This window comes from Cryptosporidium ryanae (assembly GCF_009792415.1).
Source record: "Cryptosporidium ryanae isolate 45019 chromosome Unknown contig_15, whole genome shotgun sequence".
NCBI lineage: Eukaryota > Apicomplexa > Conoidasida > Eucoccidiorida > Cryptosporidiidae > Cryptosporidium > Cryptosporidium ryanae.
In genome coordinates, this window is record NW_027125571.1 from 32,995 (window position 1) to 56,511 (window position 23,517).

Below are 23,517 nucleotides of genomic sequence, written 5' to 3' on the forward strand. Positions count from 1 at the left end.
ATTATTGGTATTTGACAAGAATCTGTATTTTTGTTCTCTTGAGGTTCATATAAGGCTTTTAATACCTTAAGGAGTGCGAGTTTGATATAACAAGTGACATAATTGATAGGATATATATAGTTTAGCGAGAAACGAAAAAGTAGTAAAAATGGCAACCTTTTCGACATCGGATGTGAAATTATTCGGAAAGTGGTCTTATGATGATGTCAATGTTTCCGACTTGTCTCTGGTAGACTATATTGCCGTTAAGGATAAGGCTTGCGTGTATGCACCGATAACTGCAGGTAGATACCAGGTGAAGCGTTTTAGAAAGGCATTGTGTCCAATAGTAGAGAGACTTGTTTGCTCCTTAATGATGCACGGGAGAAACAATGGTAAGAAAAACCAGGCGATCCGCATTGTACGTGCTGCCTTTGATATTATCAACCTCGTTACGGATCAGAATCCAATTCAGGTATTTGTCGATGCCGTTAAAAATGGAGGTGCTCGTGAAGATTCCACAAGTATCGGTTCTGCAGGTGCTGTTAGACGTCAAGCTGTTGATGTTTCTCCGCTAAGACGTGTTAACCAGGCTATCTATTTAATATGCACCGGTGCTCGTAATCAGGCATTTAGAAACATCAAAACAATTGCAGAGTGTCTTGCGGATGAGATCATGAATTGTGCCAAGGAAAACCCGAATAGTTATGCTATTAAGAGAAAAGACGAGGTTGAACGTGTGGCTAAAGCTAACCGTTGAACGCTTCCAGTTTTCTTATTCATTGAATACTGGATATACTTTTCTATATTCCAAAGTGTAAAATCCGGGGACCCACTCTTAGTTCATCTGATTAGAACAATAGTAGTATATCAGCACATAGAAGATGACCTTAGTGTTGTCTTCCTAACCTAAGTAGTTTACTGTACATTCACATGATTTTTTCTGAACGTCCAATCTGCACGGTTTTGCATCCAGTTTCCAATTGGCATTCAATCCAATTTACTGCGGGTATTGACTGAGGTTTAAATTTGGTCGTTTGTTTTCGTCGTTTACATTATTTTTGACGTCTATCCCTCTACTTTTCTCATTTATCTGCTGCCTACTTCACCTGTTTTAAGACTGTAATGCCGTTTTCTGAGTTTTTCTGGAACGGCTCCAGTGGATTGTCAAGTCGATTTTGCATCCTCAGTAGACTAGGAAACTAGCGAGCTGTGCTGAAATTATCAGGTTAATATGAGATAACAGATTGTCAAGTTGAAAGAACACACAAAGGTAAATACAATATAAAAATATGAATTTAAATTATGTCCTAAATATATATCGAATTTGGCTAGGTTTTTGAAGAATAACGCCTTTCTTGTTACATTCAATCTCAAACTTTGTAGATTTATGTGTGGCTGAAAAACTAGCAGAAATAACATTCCCAACATTTGAATTACTTGACTCATCAGAGTGAATCCAGTAGTTGAGCAGATATAAAAAGTTTTTACCTTTAATGTCATTTTCCAACATCCGTGACATTTTTTGGTTACTATTGACATTGTAAATATCGATGTAATTATCACAAATGGCGTTTGTTTGTGAGGACATTAATTTATGATTGCTGTTTTGAACATCCAACACTTTGTTTTTTGTGTTTTTCTTCTGAGTTCTGTTATATTTAGACTTTTTTTCAATATAAGCAGGAAGAAAGCTGTTATTCTTTCTATAATTTTTTCTGTAGATGTTTGAAGAAAAAGGAGAGTGCTCTAAGTAGTCTATTGGGTTCTTAAGCTGGAATTTAAGAATTTCTAAATTCTTGTTCCCTTTAAAGCCATCAAGATATATATCGGGTTTCCAATTTAAATAGCAAACGAAATTGAATCCTAAACTGCCTGTTTCACACAAAGACCCGTTTTGACTGCTGCCTTTAAATGTATTATTGTGTGATAAAAATGGAATTTTGTCTCGCATAATTATTTTAATTGAACTTGTTGAAAATAAGCCTTTAAAAGGAATAATCGAAACCAACTTAAACCTCGCTACTTTTCTAGGCTCCAATTTAAAGTGTTTTAAGTTTGTTCCTATCCAGTTCAGTTCACCGGACTCCAAAACGAAAGTCATTCTCTTTCTATGTTTACTCTCTTTGTACTCACAATTGTCTTCATTGGCATTGCTATTGCACTTATTACTTGATGGGACAAGCAGAAATTCGTGATTAACCACAGAAGAAATGCGAGAATCAGATACCATTGTGCAAATTATAGTCGAATCCAGTGAAACATTCATTACATATATATCTGCCTCTATTAAATCAAGAGATCCGAAATTTGAGTGGTTTTTTGAATCACGACTTTGTTTATGTTCATTTAACGCACCACTTCTTGTGTTCACAAACAAAGACAAAGGTTGGTGTTTTTCTCTAAACATATCTTTAATATCGACTACTGAGAACGGATCAGATAAACTAATTTGTTGAATACAAATCATTCCAAAGCAGTTGGGTGACGGTGAATTTCCATATTTGTCAAAGTTAGGATTCAGCATCCAAGATAAAACCAAGTCAATGTTCATGATTGAAAGCAGATTTAAGTTAATACAATTTTGCAAGTTTAATACGAATTGAAACATTTCACCAGGCTTGATTAAAATCAATTTTTCATAATCATCACGTATATTAGGGTTGTAGTTACCGTTTAACAAATGATTTTTATCGTCAAAATCGTTTGCGGAGAGTCTGATTTTCGGAACTTGTCCCATATTGCAGTCGCTTTTTTCATCTATCAAGTCTCCATCAGAAGTTAAATCACTAGCCAACCACTTGCTTGGATGTGGAGAAATGTCGTAGATTGAAATTTCATGAAAAGACTCGTTTCTAACTCGCAGTAGCAACTTATTGATTCTTAGATCAGTTCCTGGAAATACCGTACAGGAAGCGGACATGGAATTCTCAAAATTCAACGAAATATTCGCAAATGTAATACATCTACCTACCTTTCCCTTAATTAAGCCTGAACTCTGGCTCTGAAGCTGGTTATTGCTGCTACCACTCTGGGAGTTATTGTGATCATCACTTGTTTTGTTGAAATTTAACAGTACAAAGCAAATGCTACCCTTGCACTTTGAATTTACCCATATTGATAATTTAAACTCGCTAGAAACTCCAGCTCCAGAATTTGAGAGTTTGAATATAAATCCCTGGCAGTCTTTCCTGTCTTTATTCTTCTCATTAAGCATTGTGCAGTCGCTTGAGTTGTTTGTTATGTCAATATGATGGCTTGAATTGAATGATGGGATTGCAAGAAACAAAGAATCCTTGTTAACATTAATGTTTTTAAATTGATTCAGTATTTGAATTGGAATACTGTATTTAATTCCAGAATACAAAACTGAATTGTTTTGAGCAGAACCAAATTTGTCACTATAACCAGCACTTTGTCTTAAATTTGCGTCGTTGTCATTCTTATATACATTTCCAAATGTAATAGAAACGTTCTTGTGGTGATTCAATATATTAACCTTTTGTATCCCGTAGTTTTCTTTCGTTTGTAATGAGCTATGCATATGATGTTTATTCTTAAAGTCAAATTTTCTTGCAAGTTTGTCAAAATAAACAGAACAGGTGCTAAAGTTTTGTCTAATTGGTATTTTTCCCTCTAAAAAGAAGGAAATGCCGAGCAAAAAGAGCTCCCCCGATTCAAGCGGAAGAACGGAAAGTTTGTGTATTTTCATTTCATTAGGCTCTAGGGTAATTGATTTTTCAAAAAATACAATACCTGACAGGTTAGCATACGCATCCTTATTTATTCCATCCAATTCCTTGAAAATGTGTACCTTTCCAGTTGAACCATCTTGAATCCTAAGATGACCCCATAATTGGATTGATTCGCACTTTATTGGAAAAGATAGTGGATTATACAAATAAAATTCAACGCTACACACTTTTCCGATAGATGAAAATCTAGTTGAATTGTTTAAGTGACTCTGGTTTTGGGTAAATTTTCTAGAACTAAATCCAAAACTGTCGAGTTTTAGTTTATTAATAAAATATTGAGACTTTAGTTCCGTAATCTCGGAAGAGTCCAAACCCCCGTCTGCTTCCAACAAGGCGTTTATTTTGTCGACCAGGGAGTGAAACTCGTCCTCTTCACCACCAAAGACACCAGCTGAAGATCTCGTTGAGCTGTGCATCTTCGACTTGGTCGTATTTTGTTTCCTATGATATCTGTGATTACAAAAGTTGTTCTGCTTCAACAAATCTGCAATTATTGGAGTGCTGCTGCAACTACAGTTAAATTTGCAGTTTGAATCGGCAGATATGTCAGCTTCTCTCCCAAAAGTCCTTGAGAATGAGTCAGAGTCCGTCTCTAAGATTAAAAGCGACCCGAAAGGAAGCAAAATTGGGAGAGGAATTTTAAGTTGAGATTGCGAATTTGGATAGTTAAATAGGTCATTCCCCCTTTCTAATTTAGACTCCGACTGACCAACATATATAGAAAACGAGTTAATAAATTCATTATAACAATTAAAATTTACCAAATTTAATTTGTTTGAATTAAAATTTTCGCCTTTGTTCAAATCAACACCGTCATTATCGCCTGTAAGTTCTTCATTAAAGTTCAACCTCTCATTTATAATGTCCATAATTAAAGATATGTATATTATGGTAGCTTGGGAAAAAAGGGACATTTTTTGAAGCAACCTTGCAGAGTGGATCTTGAAGTACTTTTCGATATACTTGTAAGAGAACCTTTTAATTTGGTACAAAAATATTAAGTAATTTTGCAGTGATAAATTAGACAGATTTATTTTCTGAAACGATTGTGCAGTGTTTGCTATACACATATTTAAGGTATTTGAATACAGGGTACCCATTGAACTGTGAAACTTGTTTCCGGTTGAGTTGCTGCCAACATTACCACCACCACTTCCATTATTATTGCTTAAAATTAGATTGTTGGAAACGAAATAAATAATAATTGATATGGAAAAGTTAAGCACTCCAAACAACGAAAACAATTTAGAGTCAATATGAAAGGAGTTTGGTTCATTTTCAGCCAAATAATTGTTGTTTATGCAGAATAGGTGTCTTGGCCTCAGTTTTTTGTTTGAATTCTGTAGTTCCTTCGAAAGCATGATGAGCAAGTCAATTAGGTTTTTTGTTATATTAAGTAAGCTGTCGCAGTCCATAAAAATTAATTCGTTTTTGCTGTACTCTGTAAACAAATAAACTACCATAATCAAAAGAGGTTTTATAGAAAGCACTTTTCCAAATTCACCCTCATTCTTCTGGAAGTAGTTTGAAGAACTGAAACAAGAATTTGAAACTGATTCAAAGTCAGCATTGGTCAGCATTTGAGCAATCGATATTGAAAACAAAGTTGAACCAATGTGCAAAAATGACTTATCTAATTTATATTCTGTTAAAATCTGTTTATAAAAGTGAACAGACTGTTGGTAAAAGCCAGAAATGAGCAAAAGATCTGCCAGTATTCTCGTTTGTCCCTCTAGAGATGCGTTTGAATAGTAAAAATTGCTGTTACTCACAGTACCGTTACTGCCTGAAGAGGATAACACTGATTTATCATCAATATTAAAATTCTCACAATTGTCTGAATTAGAACCAAACAAGTCAGCACTTCCCGCAGAAGACTGTTGTTTTGATGTGAAAAGCGATATTTCATGTTCGAATATTTGAGACCTCTCTTCAATATTGTTGAATACAGTTCCAACTCCAAGAGTCGAAAGGAGTCCCTCGGAAGTTGAATTGCCTGAATCGTTTCTCGGTCTTCTCCATAAAATCCTAAGATGGTTTTTAATTCCCTTTCTAGACTGTATAACGTAATTATTAAGTCTGTTTATTGTTGTTTCAAGCCAAGGTATAAACACGTTTTTAACTGAATCTATAATAAAACTGTTTAGCTGCTCCAATTCATCGTGAAAAAAATATCTGTTACCTTTATATATTCTATTGTATTCCTTAAATGGATGACAAAATGTACCTGGAAGGACGACAAAGCTTTCTTCATTGCTTAAATCACTTGCCTTAGAACCCTTTATGTTCCATATATAACATATGCTGTCTGGAAAAGATAACTTAAAACTGGATATTATGTTTTGATCGTTATTCATAAAATTAAAGTTTGAGCTTTCGTCGTTAATAAATATATACACAAATGGAAAGTCGCAAAGGTAGGACTCTTGGAGGTAGTGTGGAACGCATCTACCTTTGCTAAATTCCTTTCTTCCGTATATATAATAGCTTGAGTTTCCGCCAACACCACAAAAATTTCTACCCGTTCTAAGCGAATCTGTTATCTCTATTATAGATTCTATTGGATCTTCTTCAGACAAATCAACAAATATAATTCCACCTATTGGTTGCGTAACATTATCATTGTTTAAATAGCTATATTCTTCGTTAAACGCATCAAACCAACGCTTAAACCAAAACGGCAGTTGGTTATTATAAAGCACTAAGTCGTTCCCCATATCTTGATTTATGTTAAATTGAAAAAACTCTTTGAGCACATATTCAAGTTGTTTTCCACCTTTGCTAATCATCAAATTTGAGATTATGTCAGTATATGGAAATAATCTGTCAAATCCATCATACGACCTTAATGAATTCAACATTCCATTGTTGCCTAAAAATTCTTTCGGAAAGTCGTTTAGACCATCAACACAATCGGAATCACAAAGTGACAAAAACTTTATTCCAAATTTTTCATTCACCACCTCGCTTTCTTGCAAAGTTATTCTAACACCTTCCAATTTATTGATTGGGACCCATATACTTTTACTGTTGAGTGGTTTATTTTGTATAACGTCCTTACTTAAATAAAGATCGTCCACAGACTCCCTGCAGCTCCTTAGTTCCCAGTTTAAATCCTTGTAGTAGCCCTCAGCTTCAGATTTGCTTCTTAATTCACCGGTAGGTGGCCATATAAATTCCTGGCTCGACTCAACACTAAATGGCCTTAGCAGTGATGATATTGTTAGACCGAATTCACTTTCCAAAAACGTTCTCGCTTTTTCAGAACCAAACGCCACCACATTAGGAGAAATAAAAACCTTTTTTATGTATTCCCTCAGATTGTCATCCTTGTTCATTTTAGTTAACCCTTATCATTAACTTTACATATACCTTTATTAGACTGCTGTTCAAGAACCCTTATCTCGCCCAGTTATAGGTATTATACACTAAAAATTAGTCCACAAATAAGCAAAACTGCATGAATGTACAGTAAATATGCGAATTAATTGTTCCCTTGAATAAACACATTAACCTCCTATCTCAAACATAATTTTTATTTTATGTACAATTTAAAGTTTTCTCGGAATGTAATTGGCGCCAACATTACATGTTTTTTTTTCCATTTTCCCTCTGATATTTGCTTATGCAAAAAACGGGAGTGAATAAAACTGACTTTTTGCTTTTTTTAGTTTAAAATCGCTATCCCGTCTAGGGTTATTGATTTCTGGCCATTTTAACTTTGTGTATACTCAAAGAAGTAGTGTGCTTTGTTTTCAGTAGCATGTGACATCCACATTTAATATAAAACAGATGCACAAAACAGCATGTAGCATGAACAGCCACCGAACCTGTTAACTAGATCAAAGTATATAGATGCTGAGTGCGGGTAAGCTGTGTTAATTATCCGCATGGTTTTTGGATATCTTCAAATTAACCACTAGTTGAGTGGCAAATACCTGCACTTAAGGGCAGAGTCTCAAAATAGAGGAAAACAGCTAATTGTGGATTAAAAATATAGATTTATGCTATAAAAATTAGGAAATAATTAAAAATAAACGATAGAACAAAACTAGTACTTAATCATTGCCAATCTTCTGACTCTGTATTTAAGATTTGATACCGTTGCATTAAGTTCAGAGTTAATATTTTCAAGATCGGAAACCTTCTGTTTGAGACTCTTGATTTCGTCTTTAAGATAAGACTCGTCGCTGCAGTTGTTATTTATAGTGAGTGAGACGTATTTTTTGTTGAGTTGATTGTGCTGATCTTTAAGTCTGTTAAAATCAAATTTAATATTAGATAAATCTTTGGACAATTTAGACTTTTCTGATACAATATTTTGTATTGCCTCCTGCTTTTCGGAATTTTGAGATTCAAGCTCGAGTATTCTGTTTTTGTATTCACTTATTTTTTTTATTTCGTTTTTGCAATCATTTAAATCGTATTTTTTATACAATTCCAATTCATTTTTCATATTCTCAATTTCCAACCTGCTTTTGTCGACTTGATCAACCAGTACAGCCTTCTCTTTAGTTGAGTTATCAAGCCTTTCTCTCAATTCTAATAATTCAGACTCCATATCTTTAATTCTTTTTGTATTTACGTTGTCCAAAGAAGACGGTAATTTTTGATTCTCGTTCGGAATGCTCTTATTTGATTCTAATGACGAAATCCCTTTACTGTTGTTTAAGATATATATTCCATCACTATAACCATAAAGCAGACTCTTTCCTTTATTTGAAACTTTATTCTCGCCTTTTTTAGATCCACTAATTGAATTACCATTTGCCTGAAAACTATCGATTTTTTCTTTGTCTTGAAGATTAATTTGCGATATAATTCCTTGATAGGCAGAAATTGTCTCTGAGAGTTCATTCTCAAGAACTGTTTTTTCGTTTTTAAGTTTGTTCTTCTCGTCAACATTCTTTTTTTCTTTGTGTAATAATTCAACTATATCCTCCTCAAGTTTAGCTGTGTAACTCAGTACGTCTAATTTAGCGTCATCGTCAATTTGATTGCCGAAATTTATATTCTTATTTTTGTCACCACAAGTACTAAATTTTGTGTTCAACATACTACTCCATAGCGTGCACTTTAATATCGCTTCTATGGAAATTAAGTGTTTCGCATTCAAACACCTAATAATCAGCGTTAACATATCTCTGGAATTCTTACTGGTTGCTCTAAGCCTAATGGTTTGTTTATGCAATTCATTTCCGGAAATCAATGTAAACTCGTTAGGATTTTTTGTATCAAGTATAACCTGTATATTCCCCCCAAAGTACTTGGCTGACCATTCGGTTCTTTTTTCTGCATTAAGTCCAAAACTGCAACTGATCCCATCCCTTAAAATCTTAACGTCTTCTGTTGTCACAACTAACAAGTCTCTAGTTAGCTCTCTTGAGTTAAAATCGTCCAAGTGGTCATCATTGTTTTTATTTTTAGAGTCCAATAATATATCGTATTCGTTTCTAAGTAGTTTCACAGGAAATCTGGCTATTCCTGATCTTATTGAATTCAAAAGTGACTTTTTCGTTGACTCGCTTATGCAAATGGGTCCTAATTCCCCATATGTTATATTTAATTTATCTTCCGTCTCCACTCTAGGTTTTATTTCAACTATCAATGTTGTTCCTATATCATCTGCCGTCAAAGCGTATACTCTACTGTTTTGCTCCAAATTTGGGATGTCTATAAAGTTCTCACCATACTTTCTTCTCCACTTGATCTCCAATTTTGAAAAATCTACATTCGAACTTATCGACTCCACTGCTAATTTTCCCATTGATGTGTTCAAGTCACTCTCATTTACTTGCACTAGTCTTATTTCTCTCACCAGCCTTCCATAAACCTGTCCAACTTCAGTTCTAATTTCGCCTTTCCCTCTAACTAAACCTAAATCCTCAGCTGTTGCAATTCCACTAAGTCTGGGTTCTTCCGCTCTATTTAAATCCTCTATTGCACCGTTTATGTTTGAAAAGATGTCCAAGCCCTTTTTGACCACCTCCGACCCAAAAACCAGCGACTTGATACCAAAGTGAGCCTCTCTCATAGTTTACCACAAAATTACCCTCCCTTTATGCAAAGTTGACATCTAAATTTATATTACTATTATTAAAGACTGTGCAATCAATAAACACAGCTAGAGGTCTGAAGGATGTGTATTGACTTGTTAAATCTGAGATTCCGTATTTTACTATACACTATCGTTTACTATTTTCCTTCTTGTTTATTTCTCATAAATGTAGTTATTTCATTTCTCCGTTTAATACTAATTATATTTCTACACTAATCTGTGGGGTCGGCGGCCAACAGCGAATATATGGCATTTTCAATCTATAAATTCAGCTAATCACCAGCCAAGTGACGCCTTAGTTTATACAAGCACAAAAAGCTGTACAAATACGGTACTAACACCGAATAGATCAACTTGATCGAAGAAGGCAAAACATGCTGCAAAGGCTGTTTTCATATTCATTTTACAACAAAAAGAATTTATTAAACAAGAAATAATTAATTGATGCATTTATCCTATAAGTATAATAATTATAATAGAAAATAACAAAAGTAATAACAATAGTGGTAGTCATCAGCACTTTTTCAGAGATTATATTACTGTCACCTGTAACTTATTCATATATGTATACATATACGATATAAATTAATCAAATAAACGAATTAAACGGGGACTTGCGTGTGTTAATTTGCTCAGAGTTAGCCTCCGAACATTTTCTATCTTGCTGATAGTAGTCGAGTCCTTGGTGAATTCCGTTTAGAGAGGCGTGGTTGTTGACGAAGTCCTGGTGAATGGGTGGAGCGATTCCTCCACTGCTCGTGTTTGTCAAAATACCATGTTGAATTAAATTGTGTTTTTGTTGCATATTCATGCCGTTAAGGTCTCCAGCAATTATCGGTACTGTTGAAGATACAGGCGACATAGGATTCACAGCGTGTTGCTTGTCTGGTGGCAATGTTGTGAATATAGAAGGCTGTTGTTGCTGAGAAGAAACCTGTCCTTGCAACTGTCCCTGTGGTCCTCCCCACGAATTCATTATGTGGCCACCGCCTTCGCTTCCGATCCCCAAACTGTCCCAGACGTTGTTGCCCCCATTTCCCCATCTCCCATTAATGGAGTTATGTAAAATCTGTGATGTCTGTGCCTGTTGGTTCCAAATCTGCTTTACTCCAGCGTTTAAGTTGTGAACCGAGCCAATGACGCTGTTGTTTGCTCCGCTTACGATCTCAGTGTTAAGGTTCTGAGTCACTATACTGTTTCCAATCCCTCCAGCAGTGTTAGCTCCACCTCCAATGTTGTTCCTGTTAAAAGAAATGTTATTCGCGTTATCAGTCAAGTAACCGTTAATTCCCACTACCTGATGTGGCGATTGTTGAATTTGCTTCTGTCCTTGGAGGCTAAATTTAAAGGGAACAGAGTTGTTATTCACTATACCTGCATTGTTCCCACCGCCAGCACTTGCTGCCGTTGAAGACACAGGGGCACTTACTTTAACACCCCCCCCTAACCCAAGAGCCACAAGCTCGTCATTAACGCCATTGTTTGGAAAAATTGTTTGTTGAACACACGAAAATGAGTTTTTTCCGCCGTAATTGCTGACATTATTTATATCGGAAAGACAAGAAACCAAACTTGGATGCGTATTTACCGCGAGGGGGTGGTTTCTGGCGGCGTTAGAACTGCTTACTTGCTGCTGAGTTGCAATGTTTCTAATGTTATCACTGGTTTGCGACATGTCTATGCGTTGAGGATATTGCGAAACAGATTGGTGCTGCAAAAGTTGTTGTTGCACCCCTCCAACTCCTCCCATTACGCCACCTACAGCGCCTGTAAATCCGTGTCCACTTGCCTCAACAACCCCTCCTCCTCCGCTGCTGCTCCCAAACAAGTTCTTCAATCCAATGCTTGTATTGCCTGTTGAAGGAAGCAGTGTGGAATCAAAAGCCGATCCTGAAAACTGACCAGGCGAACTAACCATACCCGGAGTGTTGTTGACAATTTCACTACTACTCGAGGTTGGATTGGCCAAAATGTACGGAGAGGAGCAGTAAAAGCTGTTAATATTAACGTTGGATGAACTCAAACCGGAATTAATGGTGCCGCAAGCGTTCATGCTATTAAACCCGTCAACCACGCCGTTGGTAGAACCCAAGCTCCCCATCGCATTCCCAGTTCCAACTCCGCTCATGTTGTGGTTGCTAACGTGACAGGTGTTGTTGCCATTAACAGCGTATTGGGAATTCGGCATTCCCAAAAATGGAGTAAGTCCAAATCCCAATCCAGGAAGCGAGGATATTAGCGTATTTGATATAACGGGCGCATCCTTGTCAAATTCATCACTGTTGTCATAAAAGCCAAATGGAATTGAAAAGCTGAACGAGGGGCTTTTCAAATTCAGTAAGTCAACCTCGAGAGACAACGGCGCATCGTCCCTCGCCGTGTTGCTACCCAAGTCACTGCAGACATTTTCATTACCCTCGGAAGTGGAAGTTTTATTCGCGTCCGTCTGGCTAGTGGTGTGGGAACCTGCGGACTCTTTGTCGAAGTTTCCAGGCAATGAAACAGATGAGAGCTTAGAACGCCTTCCCTTTTTCATCCTTCTGGAGTCCTCGCCCTTCTCGTCTTCCCTCTCGTCGTAATAATCACCCTCGTCTACTAAAGCCTCCTTTATTTTTTTCTCAACGTCGTTCTCGGTTCCGCTTGAAACAGGCTTCGAAAAGTCCTTGGGACGATCTACGGGCGACGCTCCACTTTCCTCGTAATCCTCATCCTCCTTTGTCTCGTCGTCGTCCGCGCCATCCTGCCTTTCTTCTTTGGAGGAGCCCACACTGTTCCCAGCATTGCTTCTTCCGTCTGAACAATCATTTAAACTCGAATAAAACGAGCAGCAATTCATGTCTCTAAATCTCTCAGTGCTCTCAAAATCGTTTTCTAACAACTCCATTATCTCCGCCGGCACCCGAGAGAACACCTGTATTGTCCTCTTGTCGCAGCCTACATCTTCGCCACTTCTAGTTCCTGAATCTGGATTCGGAAACTCAAAGTGGGTGCAATAAAGGAACATGTTTGGGAAGTATTTTCTGTCCAAGTTCAGCTGCTTTTGTCCAAGATACTTTGAATCTCCGACAATTGTGTGACCAATTTGGTGCATATAGGTCCGTATTTTGTTTATGTTCCCCAGTTTTGTGATGCAAGTACAAAGAGAAAACGTGGAGGGAGAGCCGCTCTTGTAGTTCTTAAACTTCAGGTGTTGGCAGACTGTGTACTTTGCAATGCTCTCCGTTCCATCAGAAGAAAGGCATTTCGAGAATATTCTATTTGTCGAGTTGCAAACTATATTTGAGAGCGAAATATTGGTGTCCGATGTGCTTTGTAGCTGTCCATGACAGAGAAAGGCAAATTGAAACTGCATCTTGGACAGATTCTCCCCGTTTTTCACGTAATTGTCCATGATATCCTTGTTTTTGAAAAAAAGTATGGGAGCTCCAATGTCAACCCCAAACTTAACCACAAACAATTCTGAGCAGCAACCGTTGCCGATCACACCACCCTCCCCAGTGTCGTGTTTATCCGTCCTTCTCGCACCGACTGCGTGTTTTCCAGGCTCACTACTCTCGCAAGCGGAACTTGAATCGTGTAGTAAAAGGCACTTTTCGCGCAGATAGTAGTAAATACTCTCCATCCTCCCGCTGTTGAGTGCGTCCTCAAAGCCGACTCCACTGTCGCATTTGTACGAACAGTACCAAAACGGGGGTTTGAAGATCACACACCAATTCTGTTCGTTAAGCAGTATCTCGGGAACCTCCTTTCCGACCTTCCTCGTTTCGCTTAATTGTGATTTCTCATACGCAAAGTCATCTATTTCGTTAAACAAAATAATGCTCTCTATGTACTGAATGAGGTCCAAGGTTTTTTTGCTCTGTGATACAATTGAATTTGACTTGGAGGAAAAGTACTCACAGGAATTTACTATCGTAAGCTTTATTATCTCTTCGTATATGCTCAATTTGTCGGTTATTCTCAAAGAAGATATCCAATCAGAGCACTGGTACTCGAACATAGATATGTTATCGTTCACGAAATTTTTCGTTGTGTATTGCTTCAAACCAATGCAAAAAGAGGTTATTCTGATCAAAAGATTCTCCACGCCCTTCACTCCCTGCATCGTGGATATTGTGTTCATGGCATTCTTAATGTCGAATATGTAAAAGAAGTAACACATCACGATTATGGACTTAACCGACCTGTATCCCGTAGACTTGATAAGCGAGTTTGTTTTAACATAGTCTGTTTTAGGAAGCAAGCTCAAGTACATCTCGATTACCGATGAAGGGCTCAACAGGCCCATTTTAGTTGTAAGGTAATTTGTGAACGAAATAACTATTCTTATTTGCAGGGACAAAACAATCTTGTACATTTTGATCTCCTTGTCACCTCTATTCTCTTGTTCATTCAATTCATTGGACCTCATTGAGTTGAGCATTTCAGACTTTATTTGGTTTTCTATATATGTCAAACACTGCAAATTCGTCTCATTTGAAAGATACCTTTTAACGTACTGCACAATTTCCCTCTGTAAAGTTTGAATGTCGACCTTTTTGTTGTTGCCTATCAAGGCCATGTTGTTCAACAAATCCCCAAAACCTCTCATCCAGCGCAAGAACAATAGGTGCGACTCCTCGTACTCTCTTTCTCTCAAACTCCTGTCTGCCTCGGTTCCCTTGTCAAGCTTTTTAAATAGTGAAGACACATAATACTCTGCATATTTCTGGATCACCAACTCCAGTATTTGACTCACCAAGTTTGGGACGCTAAAGGACTCATTCGACAGAGAATTCACTGTCATATCATAGAGCTCGTTAGGTACATTCAACAACTTCTCCTTTCTCGAGTCGGCTGCCGTCTTGTTTTCAGCATTGTCATTTGCTCGGTCTCGTTCGTCCTCCAAATTGAGCGGCGACGAATCAGACGCCCCTTGTTCGGCTTTGTTGCTGCCAGTCTCCTGGTCGGCGTTCACATTTGCACTTAGGACGCCACTATTGTCTTTGTTCCCTGTTGTCCCGATACCAACAGTTTCGTCTGCAACGCCGCTACCACTGTCCGTGCAAACCGCCCCACCGTCATTAATGTTCTCAGAGTCCTCGGCATTCAGCCCCTTTTTAACTTTTCGCTCTTCAGAAGCAGGAACCCCACTCACCTCTGACTTGCTCAATGTTAAAGAAGACTCCATTTTCGCTCCGCCTTGATCGTCATCAACGACAACCTCACTAGCACTCGTTAGTGTCATATCCTGTTCAGTTGAAGACTTCACATTCTGCGACTCCAGTCTTCTCTGTGCGTTTAGAGCCTTCACAATGCTTGATTTTTGGAGCGAAGGGATTCCAGGAAGCTTCTTTGACGACTTCTTCTTCTTTTTTGAAGCTGACGAAACTCCGCTAGTGGCTTCTGCGTTCTGAGTGGGGCTTGAATTCTGCGGGATCTTTTTACCGTCTTCTGACAAACCGAGAGTTCCTCCTATAACGATGTTAGTAGTGTTGACGCCTCCACTTTCTTTTCCTCCAGTGCTTCCGATTCCCATTCCGATCCCAATAATTCCACCTGTCCGCTGGATGGGCGAACTACCGGAGACGGAAGATGAATAAGCAGGCTTCCCCAAGACATTTCCTCCGAGATATCCAGCAGCTGCCGTTCTGAGGGCGCTGGGCAAGCTATCTGGAGACACTTTGTAACTCGCCATATTGTGTTTGGAGTTGATGTCCAAGAAGTCAAGCGGGGCTGTAAGCATGTCTCCCGAGTCTTCAAAATTAGTTCGTGTTTCAGATAAGCCTCCGCTCTTTGAGTTATCCGCATCGAGGGGAGGAACTGAAGCTTTTTTGGGATCCTCTCCTCCGCAAAGTGTGGTTGCCAGGGAAGAGCTTTGCAACACTTTATCGAAGCTCGCATGACCCTTTTTAAAGTCAAAAACTCCACTTGTCCCTATTCCAAAACCTATTCCTCCGTTCAACACACTATTACCCACACCAGAAGAAGCGCAACAAGCAGTAATGCCGCCGCTCTTGCTGCTTCCTCCACCTAGATTCACGCCCTTCCCACCGGAAGCAACACCCGTAGCAATGCTAGCGGGGTCCGAAGAGAAGCCAGCAAGACTCCCAATGGCACCCAAAGGCCCAAATCCACCTATGCCAGTCAAGCCAATTCCACCAGAGATTGGAGAGTCCGGGCCGCAAAGTCCCTTTATTATCGGAGGTGGTGTGTTGAATATTCCAAAGTTTGCGAGCCTCTTTGAGTTCATGCTTGAAATAATAGTTAAAAGCTCGTCTCTTGTGAGAGTCGAGGGCAAATCTTCAAAGATACTCGAGTACGAATTGGCAGAAAGGGCCGCAGAGATAAACGGAGAAATAAATGGACATTCCGCTATAGAAGGCTGCGAACTTTGACCGTTTGTATATCTTTTTTGAATGATAAATACGTCCCCGGTTGTCCTGTTTATTTTCTTAATTGAAGATGTCCATCTCCTCACGTTCTGGCAAACTCTAACGTGACATTCCTCCATAACCATGTACTCTTCCGCGCTTGGAATCTCCTTGCTTGCAGCTTTTGAAATGAGTCCCATTTTCCTAGCTCTCGGGAAAACCCAAGTTGCAATGCAGTCTCTGAGCGACTTTCTTGCTTCGCAAATAGAAGCACTTAACAAAGTTATGTTCAGAGTGTTCGGGTCAAACCACTTAAATATAAGCAATGGGGCTATTGAATCGTCGTTCATTGGGAACTTGGTGTTAGACCATAACGGATCTATCAACTTTGCTCTAAACATATTAGAAAACAGTCTAGGCACTGTTTGGCTGATTGTTCTTGAACTGCTGCACATAGTTGAGTGTGCTATTCGGCTTGGACAAGTGTACAAATGGGGCAAACATAAGTCGTTAGACTCTTCCGTTTGAAGAGAGGACAACTGCGTGGAACCACCAACAAAACCCATGATGCATCCACTTGCTGTCGCTCCTGCAACACTCCCGGTTCCCACAGAACCACCCCCGCCTCCAGAAACCAACGTCAGTGCTGATGCTCCAGTGGAGAGGGATGATGTCATGACAGGGGTCATTTGGCTGTTCATTGACTGTGGCGGTGGTTGCAATTTAAGCTCAGGTGGAACGCAAAGCAGCACTGCCACATCACAAAACGTTATATAGTTTGACTTTAGTGGACAATAATAATGGTGCTCCAAAAAGTCATTTGGATGCATATATGTATACACGAGTCTTCCTCTTCTTGTAGGATCTGTGTCTGGACGTAAAGAATAAAGAAAAAACACATCTAGGGGATTGCTAGGAACCCAGCTAGAATCAGGATTGCCGTCGATGTCCTGAATAGAGGAAATACCCACTGGATTTTTATTTTTACCATGCTTTCCTGAAGAAGGATTACCTTGTGCGGCGCATCCAGGGAAACTCTGACCTGGACAATAGTGATTGTGAGCCATATTGTCTAGGATTGCTGCCGTGGGACCGTACAGGCTGTTTCTGGACTGAGGGGTGTCCATTGGGGAGTTGTCTAATACAGATTCGCTTAAACCACCTCCTATCTTTGTGTCCAGAAACTGAAGATAGAGAATCTTCCTTATTGAGTGGTAAAGATGCCTTACCGTGGCAAGTCTGTTCACATAAAGCACTCTGGATGCACATAAATTGCTTTCGGATGCAAAGGAGTCCCTTCCAATAAGATCGTGTTCGAATATAATGCCGACCAACAAAGGAGAGGAAACAACGTGAAAACTATGGAGCGGAATAAAGACATACGGATCAACGTAGCTAAACGCAACCTGGTTTATCTGCAGGTGCTGTATGGCTTCCGATAGTGGATTCACATATACGGATCCACCGTTTCCGCCTCCTCCGGACCCCGACCCCCCTAAATTGGAGTTTTTATTGGAAGAGTTCTTTTTCTTGCTTGACTGTTTTGAAGGAGTGTGGTCCCTCGTACCCGAAACGGCCCCGTTTTGTGTCTTCAAGTACTGTCCGTTTGAACCGTTAAGATAGGACAGCGAGAAGGATAGAGGCAAAATAAGTCTTTTAGACGAACTTGAATTGGGTTCAAGTGGCAAAATCTGTCCATCTGTTTTATCGCCTTCGCTTTGAATCTTCATTTGCTCAATGCGATGTTGTTCCAATTTCAAGGAGGCTCTGTAGACAAATGAAGTAAGTGTTACTTGCATGATGTAGACCATTATAGGGATCACAAAGTGAGAACTACCAATTTCGCTCGTAAAACGGTCTATCATCCTATTCGTTGGACACGTGATTGAGCACGATGAAGATCCCGTTCCTCCTGCCCCACCCGGTCCAGGAACACATCCCAAATTTGCAGACTCCAGAGCCGCCAATACCTGGTTTATGGCTGCACTAAATAGCTGTCTGTTGTCACAAAATCTGATCAAATTAAGCGGACAACAGCTGGATTCAAGTAGAAACTTTGATTCTGTCAGAAACCTAGCGCAAAGGTCCTCAGGAGTGAGTCTTGGATCAAAAAGCAGGTCGTCGCTGTTTTTAAATAAAAGCCTCTTCAAACGGACAGTTATAGTTACCGGCAATAGGTCATATACAAATTGAAGCAAATAGGGCCACAAAATGCTGTGCAGTCTGTTCACTAACAACAATGAATTTTCATATATAGACGAGGACAAATTTGCCACGCCACCTGTAAGTATTGTATTTGGAACGGGACTGTTAACCGGGGTTTGTGGCATCAATTGGCACTTCGCGCTGCTTCTGCTGCTTTGATCAGCCGGAACTGGCGTAGGTGTACCTAAGCCAACAGCAGAACCTTTATTCTCATTTCCGTTTCCACTTGCTGTCTCTGCAGTTTGTCCCTGACTCATCCGGGGTCTATTCGCCGAACCAGATAGCCCCAGTCCTGTAAGCAATACATAAAGCTCAGACTCTGACAATATGTAGTCCTCGTCCTCTTCCGGAACGCCAAATTCATGAAGCAGTCTCTTTATGTCATAGAAGACAGAATTTGTTAAAATCCTTAGGTGTGAAACCACATTTAGAACTGAAAGAAGATCCTTTGTATCTAAATCCGGACCAAACATTGTTTCCAATATAAGTCCCCAAAACTTAGATACCGAGTGCTTAAGTGAATGTCCTGACATAAGCGAATCAAAAAAGGCCTGTGCAGATTGAGTGAAAACTGTTTTTCCTGAAATAATCATGCACGGATCCACCGAGAAAGCCTGAATTAGTGGTTCCTGCAATTGAAAGTGACTGTTTACCTGTGGCCAACCCCATCTAAAGTCAACGAGCGTCCAGAGGGCATTTGGATCTATTGAAAGTCCAGAATCCATCAAAGGGTGTCCAAACACGCACGTTGTTGAATCACAGACTGTTACATTAGCAATATCAACGCACATGGATATTTGGTCAATCTCAGAGGTGGAAATGTCGAAATGATTACAACCTCCTCCATTAGAATTGCTTCCATCGCCATTAGTGCCGTGACTGCCTGTTATATTACTTGTAATGCTGCTTACGGTGTTTCCAGGACTGTTTGATGTCGCTTGCGTAGATACCCATGAAGGTATATATTGTAATTCTTCTTCTGTAACTTCTAAAATATCCAATGTACTTTGGTACAACTCTGGATTTATTGACTTCAAATCGCAGTCTGCCAACACGTCGCCTGCTGCTATTGAATCTATATAATCCTCTGCAACGTATACAGCTGCTGCACAAAAGAAACCTCCATGACACTTCCACTCTGTAAACTCTATTTTAGGTATTAATCTTTCAACTAATCCGTCACATACTCTGAACCAAGGACCGTCTTCTTCGGGGCGAATGAGTAACTGATGCAGACTTCTTCCAGATCCACTGCCAATTCCGCTCCCTCCACAGGAATTGTCTCCCTCTCTAATTATAACGCCGTAAAGTGAATACCACTTTTCTAAATATTGACTTGACGACCCGAAGAAGTTATTGTCAGAACTAGGTGATTTTCCACTACACTTTCGTCCATTTACATCGTTTAACAGAGGATCTGACTGCACAGAAGCGTCTCTGTTTTCGAAGCCTTCACAGGCATCATCCTCGGAACCGTAATCTAAGGAACAGTCGTCGTCATTTGAGTCCAGTCCTTCATTTAAATTCAAATTTTGGTCCTTCGTTTTTACACTCAACTCCCCATCCGACTGAGTGTCTCTACCAAAGATACTAACATTCGCATTCTTTTGATCTTTCTTCCCCCCTAACACCGTTTCTTCAGAATCTGAACAGCCATTGTTGCATCCATTAAGTCTCTTTTTCTTGCTAATTATTCGGGATTCAGGTGCTTTAGTTGAAGTATTCGCTGTATTTTTCGATAAAAAATGTCCGTCACCTTTATTTTCGTTATTCACTATATCTTGCCTACATGCGTGCTCTAGTCCCACACCCATCTCCGTTTTCTTTCCAAAAATGGGTGAGGAGTTATTCCCCTTATTCTGCAACAAACTGGCCTTTTCGCAGGAGTCAGAGTTCAAAACACCCACACTGCCACTCTTGCATGCTTTCTGATTTCTCGCAGTTTCTGAAAGAACACCACCAACGCTTTTTAGATTTCCGTTGCCATCAAACACAACTTGGTTCAAGTTTGAACTCTCAGTTGCTCCGGTAACTCCATTGCTATTGGCATTTATTGGAGTAGAGCCTTCAAGCAAAAACGAAGCCTCTAAACGGAAAGGGACATCAAACAGCTCGCCTTTTTTCGCATTTTTTGGTGGAGTAAAATAAATAAAAAGTGTTTCTGGAAACCTCTTGAATCGTCCCGCATACTGCTCTATTGCTTTTGGAATTGAATGGACGTGCTTAGCTCGCAAGCAACAAGTAGAGTAATCGGAAAAACAGTCGCCTCCATCCTCAGCTACACTTGAGAATAACACCCTGCAAGTATTGTCAAACTCTGTTGGTATTCTCAAGTCCTCCTCCAACTCAAATATAGAAGATATAGAAAATCCACTATTGACATTATTTCCGCCGCCATTATTACCTGGCTTCGTCTCTGGAACCTCGACAAATTGATTTGTGGCATTGTCCAAATAGACTGCCCTTCCGTTAGATCCAATTTGTGAATTCGAAGTACCTTTTGAATTGCTACTGTCGTTACCGCCACCGGGAAGAGATTTTCTGTGGTGTGCTGCTATCTGCAGAATTGCATGTGCAGACTCGAGGTATATCGCTCCAAATACAAAACAATGAAAACGCATGAGAGGATCAGAGACATCTATTCTCTGTAAATCATTCATGTAAAGAGCCTTCATTACCTTGGAGCAATTCGGAGGTGGTGGCAATTTACATCTATAACACTCGCGTTCTCTGTATTCTTCCGACGCGACGCTTCCCGTGTCTGCTGAAGAGTTATTTTGTCTTTGCAAAGATGAACAACCATCACTGCTACCGTTGCTTTCTCTGAAAAAGTCTTCACCCCCACATTTGCAACAACGAGAAGAACTACACCAACCGTCAATTATGGTAGGATCGGTAGCAATCCTTTCTTGCCAGTTGTGTCTAATTGATCTCTTAACTGAGTATGCTATTGGCCAAAGAGTCATATAGGCGAATGTTTTTTGAAGAGCCTCTATAATAGAAGTCTGAGAGTTTTTATTTAAATTAGCTGAATCCGACCTCTTGGACCTATCCGAACCCCTTAAAGCCGAATCCTTTTCCTGTGATTGACAAGATGAAGAGTTTTTCGCAGACATATTGTTACTTCTATTGATAATTTTGTGATACGGAGAGTTCCAAGTAAAAACAGCTCTTCTGAACTCTTTAATGTGGTAAAGAAGATGGATAAAAGCAGGCACAAAGTCAACATTCAAGTGAGACTTTACAGTAGGAACAAACAAATTACTGCTTGACCAAAGTAATCTGTCCATTATTGAGAGTGGACCCGGAGAACCCATTACACTCGTTATACCATTACTCATTGACAAGCTATTTCCATTAAACAACAGTGACGAACTGCTGTTGTACTTGTTATTCGGAGATATTGGAGGAAGTGGCGGAGGGACTCCATAGGTCTCTGAAGCAGAAACACCTGTATGGTCTGGAGAATGAATTGGATATTTTGTTAGTCCCCTATTGTTCTTTTCTGCCATTTCGTGAAAGGGGCAAAGATTGGTGTTAATAGAGCCAAGAGATCTCAAGGAAGACTGGGATAGGGGAGACTCGTAGTTATCGTTTCTGTATTCGTCGTCGTCCTCTTCATGTTCATTATTGTCACATTCATCAACAATACTGCCGTCATTTCCAAAATTGCATTCCTCGTTCTTATAAATTTTACCGCAAGTCTTCGACATATTACCACCAATACAGTGCTTAAATTGAGAAATAGTAGTCATTGTAGATGCATTTCTATACGGAAGAGTCCCCCATATATTCCAAGGCCTGCATTTTGGAGAGCGAGACCAAATTCTAGGAAACGGTGGCTCCGCTCTTCCTCTTATAAGGACTGTCCCTTCTTCATCAACAAAACCTGCAGATTTTGTAAGTCTTGCATGAGAAACCATTTTGTGCCATCCTCTACTCATCGCATCATGAGAAAAGGTCCAGTGAGCCCATGAGGTTATGTTTGCCTTTGGATCCAAAAAGTTAACTACAGAAAGTTGGAAGCGAACATTTGGAAAAACCCAGTCATCAGGATAAGATTCGTGGTAAAGAGCCTCTAAAAATACGCTTAAATAACTGTTTTCTGAATCATTGCAAGTTCCTCCTCTCGGATGAACCAACAATCTGTAATAAAACCCTCTACAATAACCTATTTGTGGCGACTCCATGTCTATTGGGGTTTTCGCAATCTTCCAAAAGTTTCTTATCGGAAAATCAATGTACATTTTATCATCAGAAGTTCCACTGTTTCCACCAAAATATGTACTGCTACTACCACCAACACCTCCGCTAATTAAACCTTTATTGTTTACAAAACCTTCTGCAGCTCCGCTAATTCCTACTGCACCTGAATTTTGACCAGATGCAACGCTAGATCCAATACTGTTGTTTCCAATGTTGCTAGTAGATTCAAGCATATTCCCCGAACTTAGTCCGCCATTGTTATTGCTACTTAAATTACTTGCTGCTGAGCTTGAACTATACTCGTCTTCATTGTATAAACTAGAATAGCGACTTCTTCTTGTATTCGTAGAAAAATTCGGAACTCTTGGACCTACCGGATACAAACCACTATATAACTTCCCAAAATGATAGCTAGAGCGTGAGACCTTGTCATAATAGTCTAAACTTGATTCTTCCAAGGCAGAATGTGGTTGCATTTCGACTTCTGTTGGCTCCAAATCCTTAAGAAACGACTTTTCATAAAGGGTATCCTGAAGGTCTTCGGGATCATCTTTGCAACCCATTTGACCCCAAGTCGGTATATTTAAACCTTGTGGAAGTCTATTATACTGTTTTGTTTCAACCTCTAATACATATATATTATATTTTTATTTTTTCTCTATTATTATTTATCTCAGATTTTCTCGGTATTCTCTCCTACGCTCACATCCTAGAGGGGTGTCTTTTGCAAATTACCCGCCCGCGCCTTTTGTTTGCTCGGTACCCTTTATTATTTAATTGTTGCATATATATAAATAATGACTCCAACAATAACAGCAATTATATTAGTAATTATTTTGGATTTTAATTTTACTTTGACAAATAAAAAACAATACTGTTTATGTATACTTGTGCTATTTATATACATAATATTATGCATTATAGTCCAGTCAGTAATAAAATTATGTTAAATGTATCGAAG

At 39.2% G+C, this 23,517-nt stretch overlaps 4 protein-coding genes across 4 annotated transcripts; 1 reads left to right on the plus strand and 3 right to left on the minus strand.

The window, feature by feature from the left end:
• Positions 1–148: 148 nt before the first annotated feature.
• On the plus strand, positions 149–739 carry FG386_000598 (ribosomal protein S5; the record flags this gene model as incomplete). The annotated part of the gene is made up of 1 exon (XM_067339942.1): positions 149–739. One exon carries the CDS (start codon positions 149–151, stop codon positions 737–739), a length of 591 nt encoding a protein of 196 aa, XP_067195621.1.
• Positions 740–1,282: 543 nt separating this feature from the next.
• On the minus strand, positions 1,283–7,072 carry FG386_000599 (uncharacterized protein; the record flags this gene model as incomplete). The annotated part of the gene is made up of 1 exon (XM_067339943.1): positions 1,283–7,072. One exon carries the CDS (start codon positions 7,070–7,072, stop codon positions 1,283–1,285), a length of 5,790 nt encoding a protein of 1,929 aa, XP_067195622.1.
• A 713-nt stretch (positions 7,073–7,785) lies between these two features.
• Positions 7,786–9,768, minus strand: FG386_000600 (uncharacterized protein; the record flags this gene model as incomplete). Its single annotated transcript, XM_067339944.1, has 1 exon — positions 7,786–9,768. One exon carries the CDS (start codon positions 9,766–9,768, stop codon positions 7,786–7,788), a length of 1,983 nt encoding a protein of 660 aa, XP_067195623.1.
• Positions 9,769–10,381: 613 nt separating this feature from the next.
• FG386_000601 (uncharacterized protein) lies at positions 10,382–23,119 on the minus strand (the record flags this gene model as incomplete). Its single annotated transcript, XM_067339945.1, has 1 exon — positions 10,382–23,119. One exon carries the CDS (start codon positions 23,117–23,119, stop codon positions 10,382–10,384), a length of 12,738 nt encoding a protein of 4,245 aa, XP_067195624.1.
• Positions 23,120–23,517: the final 398 nt, after the last annotated feature.